Here is a 10000-nt window from a genome sequence, read left to right as displayed (position 1 = left end):
CTTCTTGCTGGCCAAATCTGATTATTATCTTACAGCTTATCTTGAAAGATATCAGCATGATCCTTATATTGGCCTATAGCAGCCCCAAAATCGTATGTTTTGTAGTGTAAGAACACCATCTTTTTGCTTTATCATACTTGCATTTTTTGTTCTTGTGGATAAAGATAGATAAAGATAGATTTTATGAGCTGCTTCCCTGTATCTGCGTGGTGTCTTTGATGCTATCTTGGAGGCCTGGTCGAGGACCGGGCCGCGGGGACGCTAAGCCCCGAAATCATCTCTTATCATCTCAAGATATCTAGGAATAATGTGAAGGACTTGTGTCCAGTGTAGATAGCGGTAACAGTATAGTCTTGGTCATCCTCATGGTTATCTTTGTCTTGTGGTTATCTTGTCCTCAGCTATTACTGATATCCACGTGATGCTTCACATCTTAAGCTTGTGAGTTACTGCGCCCGCTAATCTTACCCTTAAGATATCCAAGATATCTTAGATATCTTACTAACTTAAGATATCCAATCATCTTATTCTTCTTTCTTGGGAACGGAAATGTTGCTCCTTGTTATAAATTGCCGTTTGTTAGAGGTCCTCACTGTCTTCTGCTTTAGGGAGCCGGTGGCTGAGCGGACAGAACACTGGACACGTGATCCTGTGGTTCCGGGTTCGATCCCAGGCGCCGGCGAGAAACAATGGGCAGAGTTTCTTTCACAATATGCCCCTGTTACCTAGCAGTAAAATAGGTACCTGGGTGTTAGTCAGCTGTCACTGGCTGCTTCCTGGGGGTGGAGGCCTGGTCGAGGACCGGGCCGCGGGGACACTAAAGCCCCGAAATCATCTCAAGATAACCTCAAGAAGCCAGGTCGCTAGCTATCTATCCACGAACTATCTAACCATGAACTATCCAACCATCAACTGGCCACGTCGCTCGCTATCGTGTGTGTATTTGCGGATCCAGATAGATAACCTTCACAAAAAGAATATCATGGCCTCAGGTTTGAGGCTTGGTGACCTTCGGTGGTGACTGAAAGGTTCACTGACCCAACAAATGCGCTGGAAATTGACCTGGTTAAAGATACGAAATAGTTTTTCTTTAACTGAATTAAAAGGAATGTACCACAATGTACCAAATTTCAGTAACAAACTTTCAAAAATAACACCAATTCCTGTAACATTTTATTGAAAACAGATTCTTAAATATGTAACATAAAACCTAGAAATTGTTTAGCCACAATAACGTGGCTAAATTATGTTGACCAGACCACACACTAGAAGGTGAAGGGACGACGACGTTTCGGTCCGTCCTGGACCATTCTCAAGTCGAATAGAAATTGTTTTGTACTTCAAATGGTACTAAATGATATGACTAACCACCCTGTTTGTGATAGGGACTTTTAGCATCACATTGTGAGTTCTTGACACACTCTGTACTCCATTTCCAACCCGTTCTCGCAAATTCGTAAAGTCAATATTGACTTATTAACTACGTGCATAGGTGATATACTAAACATAATAGATACCCTTAAAAAGATTCATAGAAAACACCGACCTTACCTAACCTTGTTAGTATCTTAAGATAAGCATCTTATTGCTTCGTAATTACAATTATTACTTAACCTATACCTATTATAGGTTAGGTAATAATTGTAATTACGAAGCAATAAGATGCTTATCTTAACATACTAAGTAGGTTAGGAAAGGTCGGTGTTTTCTATGAATCTTTTTAAGGGTATCTATTATGTTAAGTATGTCACCTATGCACATATTTAATAAGTCAATATTGACTTATTAAATTTGCGAGAACGGGTTGCCATTTCACATAATCTAGAGCAGCTGTACAAAGGCAGATATATCTAAATGTATTAATAAAAAATTGGTATTAATCAGATAGAACTTGTTGGATATGAACTTAAATAATATACAAAACATATTTTCTATCTTAGGATAGAACGGTCTCTATAATGTGTAGGCCTATAATTCTTTGAGGGTGGAGACTCCCTTACAGAGGAAGCAAGAGGCAGCGTAGCATAGAAAAAAAGAAAAAGCAGTGTTGCCAAAACTCTACTACCTCCTTCCCATCTCGACCCTCCCCTTCTCTCCTCTCTCTCTCTCTCCCTCTCCCTTGGGCGAGCAGCCAATAGATCGTGTTCTCTTATATAGCGAGGTTAGTCGAGTAATGCAGGGAGAGGAGGAAAGGGGGGAAGGGACAGGATGGAAGAGGAGGGGTCAAAAGGGAAGGGAATGAGTGGGAAAGCATCAGATGAAGACATAAGACACAATCAGAGACTGGTGGATTGACAGTTGACAAGGCTGTTCAAGCCTGTGAGGGACGAGCATAGATGATGTGTGAACTTGGGGGGTGAGGTTATCTTGAGATGATTTCGGGGCTTTAGTGTCCCCGCGGCCCGGTCCTCGACCAGGCCTCCACCCCCAGGAAGCAGCCCGTGACAGCTGACTAACACCCAGGTACCTATTTTACTGCTAGGTAACAGGGGCATAGGGTGAAAGAAACTCTGCCCATTGTTTCTCGCCGGCGCCTGGGATCGAACCCAGGATCACAGTGGTCCTGGGTCCTGGGGTGGGTGATTGTGGACAGACAGCTAGAGAGAGGGTAGTGATTGTGGACAGAGAAAGAGAGGGTAGTGATTGTGGACAAACAGCTAGAGAGAGGGTAGTGACTGTGGACAGACAGAGAAAGGGAGAGGAGTAACCGTGACAAAGAAAGAGGGAGATAGCTAACCTAGCGGCAAGAAAAAGAGACCTAACCCCACCCACTGGATTAAAAGATAACATGATAAATGTACTGGAGGCAACACGTAAGTAGAGAATGAGACAAGGGGATCTTTGAGTCGTAATGATAGGGTGAGGAAGCAAGGAGAGAGAGAGAGAGAGAGAGAGAGAGAGAGAGAGAGAGAGAGAGAGAGAGAGAGAGACAGAGACAGAGACAGAGAGCCACTATACAATATCAATGATAGGGTGAGAAAGCAAGGAGAGAGAGAGAGAGAGAGAGAGAGAGAGAGAGAGAGAGAGAGAGAGAGGGAGAGAGCGAGAGAGAGAGACAGAGAGAGAGACAGAGAGCCAGTATACAATATCCTCCCATGCATTGAAAATAAGAATCCAGTACCCTTGCCTATTTACACTTGATACTAATACCATTTGCTACTATTCACCATTGAGGATTAAACTTCACTTCTCCATTATAGTATCCATTAGCATAAAGCATGTTACCACTCTTATCTAACTTGAATTATCTATAGATACTTGAATTATCTTCAATATCTAACTGATTCTATGAATTAACTCGTGCTTTTGCGGATGTGGTCAGGCTAGAGAGTAATTGAGAGGTGGAAGAGTAGGATAGAGACGGATAGATAAGATGCAGGATAAGAAATGAGGGAAGGACGAGGGAGATAGAGCCATAGAGGATAAGAAGGTGGGAGGGGGGGAGAGTTATAAGTAATCTTCACAGTAGCTAGACACCGTTAATGTATTCGTAGTTTTCACAGTGATCAAGCACCGTCTAGTTAGTTCTCTTCTCTTCGTCTCCTTCTTCTCTTCTTCTCCTATTCTCTTGTTCCTCTTTCTCCTCTTACTTCTTATTCTTAATTTTTTTCTCATTCCGGTTTTCTCCTCTAGTGGAGGAGAATAACATAACTAAGATGCCATCTATAGGCCTTCAGGAGAGACAGAAAAAATAAATGATTCTGAACATGCCTGTTACCTAGCAGTAAATAGGTACCTGGGTGTTAGTCAGCTGTCACGGGCTACTTCCTGGGGGTGGAGGCCTGGTCGAGGACCGGGCCGCGGGGACACAAAAAATGCCCGGAAATCAACTCAAGATAACCTCAAGATGCCAATTATCCAATTACTTGGGCTGGACGGTAGAGCGACGGTTTCGCTTCATGCAGGTCGGCGTTCAATTCCTCGACCGTCTACAAGTCGTTGGGCAACCATTCCTTTCCCCCCGTCCCATCCCAAATCCTTATCCTGACCTGATATAGACCTTATAGGTCTATATCATATATACTCAGTATATGTTCCATATCTTGCTCCTACTGTCCTCTTGTTCCCTCTTGCTATGTTGTTTTAAACGCATTGTGATATCCTTCGTTTTCTTGTTTATTGTCATCTTGCTATCCTGATATAGTCCTCCATCCATCCTCCTCTCTCTCAGCTGGATACAGTGGCTCCGTAAACAATTACTCTCTCAGCTGGATACAGTGGCTCCGTAAACAATTACTCTCTCAGCTGGATACAGTGGCTCCGTAAACAATTACTCTCTCAGCTGGATACAGTGGCTCCGTAAACAATTACTCTCTCAGCTGGATACAGTGGCTCCGTAAACAATTACTCTCTCAGCTGGATACAGTGGCTCCGTAAACAATTACTCTCTCAGCTGGATACAGTGGCTCCGTAAACAATTACTCTCTCAGCTGGATACAGTGGCTCCGTAAACAATTACTCTCTCAGCTGGATACAGTGGCTCCGTAAACAATTACTCTCTCAGCTGGATACAGTGGCTCCGTAAACAATTACTCTCTCAGCTGGATACAGTGGCTCCGTAAACAATTACTCTCTCAGCTGGATACAGTGGCTCCGTAAACAATTACTCTCTCAGCTGGATACAGTGGCTCCGTAAACAATTACTCTCTGAAGCTGGAACAAATGTCCAGAAACATTTAAATTAAGTGATGTGTTATTTAGTCTTTGTATAGTGATAAGTGTATTGTAGACTGTGTACAGTGATAAGTGTATGGTGGACTGTCTGTGTACAGTGATAAGTGTATTGTAGACTGTCTTTGTACAGTGATAAGTGTATTGTAGACTGTCAATGTACAGTGATAAGTGTATTGTAGACTGTCTGTGTACAGTGACAAGCGTATTGTACCATGGCCACCATGACCTCTTCAAGCGCCATGCTTTCCTATTTTCATATTACCTCTCTCACTTTATCTAAATTTCTTGTTATTTCCACTGTTCATCTTTCCACCCTGCTATCTTCCCTCCCCCCCCCCCCTTTGCAAGCATAACAGCATTGCATCATTGCAAATTAGCCAGCGAGGCGCCGTCACCTCTACCTTGCAATAACCCTTATAAAAAAGCATAAAATAGTAGGTCTGGAGTCCTTATCTCAGGGTTTGATAAGAGCCATGAATCTCACCGGTTTTTACGCCAAGTGCAGATCCCAGCTACCAGATAACGGGTGAGGGATGGAGCCATCTATTTAAGGCGACGTATTCCTCCCTACGGCCCTGTATTTCTGCAATGGAAAATGGATGAAAAGAGGAGAATATATTGTATTTTTGGGCGCTGGATTTATGTCTTTGTCTCGGTATGTGGGGAGGGCATAGGAGAGAGGGGTGGAAAAAAATGGTGACAGTTGTTGAACAACAGTGTTTTGTGTGTGTGTGGGGGGGGGGGTGTGTGGGGGGGGGGTGTGTGGGTGTGTGTGGGGGGGTGTGGGTGTGTGTGTGGGGTGTGTGTGTGTGTGTGTGTGTGTGTGTAAGTGTGTGTGTAAGTGTGTGTGTGTGGGTTTGGGTGGGTGTGTGTGTGTGTGTGTGTGTGTGTGTGTGTGTGTGTGTGTGTGTGTGTGTGTGTGTGTGCTCAACTAGCCTGGTGATAACCTTTCGGGTGTCAATCATCTCTGAACTTTCATTTCCAGTTAGATACGTTGTAGCAAATACAACGTCATTTCAACGTCATTCGAACGTCATTTCAACGTCATACAACGCTCATTTCAACGTCATTCAACGTCATTTAAAGAACTGCTAAGTCAGTTTGGTGCCCACAATGTTGCAATAGTGATATATACACCGAAGGGAACATTTTTAGTGTATAAATTAATTAGTCAATATATCGACCAATGAGAACGTTTTAAGACCAGAGTGTTGATCACTGTGGCAGAGTTGCCAGTCCAACGGGAGAGTTGCCAGTCCAACGGGAGAGTTGCCATCCTAACGGCAGAGTTGTCAGTCCAACGGGAGAGTTGCCAGTCTAACGGGAGAGTTGCCAGTCTAACGGGAGAGTTGCCAGTCCAACGGGAGAGTTGCCAGTCCAACGGCAGAGTTGCCAGTCCGACGGGAGAGTTGCCAGTCTAACAGGAGAGTTGCCAGTCCAACGGGAGAGTTGCCAGTCCGACGGGAGAGTTGCCAGTCTAACGGGAGAGTTGCCAGTCTAACGGGAGAGTTGCCAGGCCAACGGGAGAGTTGCCAGTCCAACGGGAGAGTTGCCAGGCCAACGGGAGAGTTGCCAGTCCAACGGGAGAGTTGCCAGTCTAACGGCAGAGTTGCCAGTCCAACGGGAGAGTTGCCAGTCTAACGGGAGAGTTGCCAGTCTAACGGGAGAGTTGCCAGTCTAACGGGAGAGTTGCCAGTCCAACGGGAGAGTTGCCAGTCCAACGGGAGAGTTACAGACCAACAGGAGAGTTGCCACGCCAACAGGGACACCGTTTGGGTAGTTAATGTATAATTAAGACACTACTCGAGTGCTTATGGCAATAAATCGCCAGTTAATGATGTTAAGCGGTCAATTATGGACTCGTTAAACCAATAAAGTAAGCGATTAAATACAGTCGTTTGAAGGAGAGAATTTTCATATATTAAATCAAGTACTTTGTCGATGTTTCGATTTTCGCTCAGCGAGTTTTGAAACCATTTCAGGAAATATTTAATTCATTAATTCATCTGGCTCTCAGGTTCGTAAGTGCTTGCGTAACTGCTTCGTGAATCTGGTCCCTGGTTCGTAACTGCTTGCGTAACTTCTTTGTGAATCGGGTCCCTGGGTTCGTAAGTGCTTGCGTAACTGCTTCGTGATTCTGGTCCCTGGTTCGTAAGTGCTTGCGTAACTGCTTCGTGATTCTGGTCCCTGGTTCGTAAGTGCTTGCGTAACTGCTTCGTGATTCTGGTCCCTGGTTCGTAACTGCTTGCGTAACTGCTTCGCTAATCTGGCCCCAGGTTCGTAACTGCTTCGCTAATCTGGCCCCAGGTTCGTAACTGCTTCGTGAATCTGGTCCCGGGGTTCGTAAGTGCTTGCGTAACTGCTTCGTAAATCTGGCCCCAGGTTCGTAACTGCTTCGTGAATCTGGCCCCAGGTTCGTAACTGCTTCCTGAATCTGGCCCCAGGTTCGTAAGTGCTTCGTGAATCTGGCCCCAGGTTCGTAACTGCTTCGTGAATCTAACCCCAGGTTCGTACTTTTCTTTTGGTTAGGGGAAACTATTGCATTTTTTTCCATCAGAGAGAATGACGAAAAAAGGAAAATAAGAAAGTTTTCAGATCAATTAATTAATCTGTGATAGCGTTTTGTAAGCAACAAAGGCACATAGACAATTAGCTAGTTAGAAATCTAGTCACAATCCGTCTAAATAATACGTCGTATTTTAACGTATATTCTACCTAAGGCCGGAGATCGTTGTCCTAGAAAATGGTAGCGGAAATTGACATAATGTCCCGTTTTCTGTTTCCTGGGTTTAGGAATTGATTGATTAATCAGAGATTAAGCTATCCAAGAGGTGGCACGGGCATGAATAGCCCGTAAGGTTCACGAATTTTTTGTTGTTATAGATTCAGCTACTCGGAACAAGTTCCATGTAGCACGGGCTGTGGTGAGCCCGTAACTTACCTGGCACAGGAGTGGGGCAAGTAGCACAGGCTATGGTGAGCCCGTAGCTTACCTGGCACAGGAGCGGGGCAAGTAGCACAGGCTATGGTGAGCCCGTAGTGGACTTACCTGACACAGGAGCGGGGCTGTAACTTGGTTTACAAATTGGCAAACGTCGAATATACAGTGGTTTTCACCTAACCAGAAACCTATCCATCCTAGATAGGGCCGCGGGGACACTAAAAAGCCCCGAAATCATCTCAAGATAACCTCAAGATAACCTCCTATGGGATTACCAATATTACCGAAACAAATTACCTTCTAACTATTGCCAAGAGTGAGTTGAGTGAGTTTCCAGCGTGTTCATCAACAAAGATCGCCCCTTTAATCAACCAATAAGAGTGTCTTCAGCTAATCAGGCCAGCCAATTAGAGAGAGCCTTCATCAGCCGATATATGGGAGAGAGATATACTATTTCCTCAGCCAGCCAATCAGAGATATCTTACCAAGCGACCAATAAAAAGCTCCTTATTCCGGCAGATATCAAGTGATATCATTTACTAACACATTAAATTACTGGAGAGAGCTATTATCCCACCAGTCAAGACCTTTATTACATCACCAAGTGATAACATGATATCATCTCACCAAGCCACCAAGACAGAGTTCCTTATCACCAGTGATAGCTGTGACATTCACGCAAGGAATAATGCCACAGTTCATAGGCCAGATTCACGAAGTAGTTACGCAAGCACTTTCGAACCTGGGGCCAGATTCACGAAGCAGTTACGCAAGCACTTACGAACGTGTACATCTTTCCTCAATCTTTGACGGCTTTGTTTACATTTATTAAACAGTTTACAAACATGAAAACTTGCCAATCAACTGTTGTTATTGTTATAAACAGCCTCCTGGTGCTTCGGAGCTCATTAACTGTTTAATAATTGTAAACAAAGCCACCAAAGATTGAGAAAAGATGGACAGGTTCGTAAGTGCTTGCGTAACTGCTTCGTGAATCTGGTCCGATCTCACTAGGACACTGGAAGATGAACACCACATCAACAACTCATCACCAGGATGAAGATCACAGGGAGAGGATCTTCTTGAGGTTATCTTGAGATAATTTCGGGGCTTTAGTGTCCCCCGGCCCGGTCCTCGACCAGGCTTCCACCCCCAGGAAGCAGCCCGTGACAGCTGACTAACACCCAGGTACCTATTTACTGCAAGGTAACAGGGGCATAGGGTGAAAGAAACTCTGCCCATTGTTTCTCGCCGGCGCCTGGGATCGAACCCAGGACCACAGGATCACAAGTCCAGCATGCTGTCCGCTCGGCTCGACCGACCATGGGAGAGGTCACAGAGAATTGTTTTAACACACGGAAACCCATATTTATTCCCAGGAAGAGTAACCATCTCACGATCACATGGGAGGGCGTTACAATGGGGCCTCGGCTAGATTATCATTACCATGGGAGAGGTCACAGAAAATTGTTTTAACACACGGAAACCCATATTTATTCCTCGGAAGAGTAACCATCTCACGATCACATGGGAGAGCGTTACCATGGGGCCTCGGCTAGATTATCATTACCATGGGAGAGGGACCATGAGCAATGGGAGCAAGTGAGGGGTAGGAAACATTGGCCGCCGGATCAGCTGTGTTGATGAACGACCAAGTCCTCCCATGCGACCAACTGGAACGCCGGGTATGTGTCTCCGTCCACAATTCCAGGATTCCAGTCGCTCGATTCCTGTTCTGTAAAATGTCTGTAAATCTTAGGAGAAGGATGAGGGGGAGAAAATATAAAAATTATATTTTTATCTTTGTCTCTCTTTAAGACGACGCCATTAACTAGCGAAGATGTAAACATGTCAAGAGGGGGGATGTGGTATTTTTTTTTTTTGTTTATATAAATCAGCTGATGACCAGACCACAGACTAGAAGGTGAAGGGACGACGACGACGTTTCGGTCCGTCCTGGAAACGGACCGAGTCTCAAGTCGATTGTCACAATCGACTTCTAGTTCAGGACGGACCGAAACGTCGTCGTCCCTTCACCTTCTAGTCTGTGGTCTGGTCAACATACTTTAGCCACGTTATTGTGACTCATTGCCTGAATAAATCAGGTAATTTTGGTGAATAAACTGTGTAAATATACAGAAGAATAATTCAGTTAACTGGTGATCTGATAAGCCAAGTTATTCACCATTCGACGATACATTTAGCAGCAGAGGAAGCCAGCTGCTCCCTCGGGCCAAAGGGCCCAGGGAGCGACGCACAGTTATCGTGGCAATATTTTTACAACATCGATCACGATGATGTAGACCTAACAGCCTTGTTCCCTGCCAGTACACGGCTTGGGGTCACTCGCTACACCTCGCTCCAAGCTCTCCCCCTTCATCTAGG

General features: G+C 44.9%; 1 protein-coding gene across 1 annotated transcript in view; it reads right to left on the bottom strand.

Moving 5' to 3' along the window:
* Window positions 1–10000, bottom strand: part of LOC138356692 (SUMO-interacting motif-containing protein 1-like) — a 42822-nt gene that overhangs the window by 547 nt on the left and 32275 nt on the right. Inside the window, exons 2-3 of the mRNA XM_069312888.1 lie at window positions 6017–6311; window positions 1–7 (exon numbers count right to left, since the gene is read on the bottom strand). The exon at window positions 1–7 is cut by the window's left edge and continues 547 nt beyond it. Of these exons, the coding sequence (XP_069168989.1) occupies window positions 1–7; window positions 6017–6311 (302 nt within the window). The remainder of the gene's footprint in view (window positions 8–6016; window positions 6312–10000) is intronic.

Source organism: Procambarus clarkii, chromosome 73 (genome assembly GCF_040958095.1).
Source record: "Procambarus clarkii isolate CNS0578487 chromosome 73, FALCON_Pclarkii_2.0, whole genome shotgun sequence".
Taxonomy (NCBI): Eukaryota; Metazoa; Arthropoda; class Malacostraca; order Decapoda; family Cambaridae; genus Procambarus; species Procambarus clarkii.
This window is presented reverse-complemented; position numbering and strand designations above follow the sequence as displayed.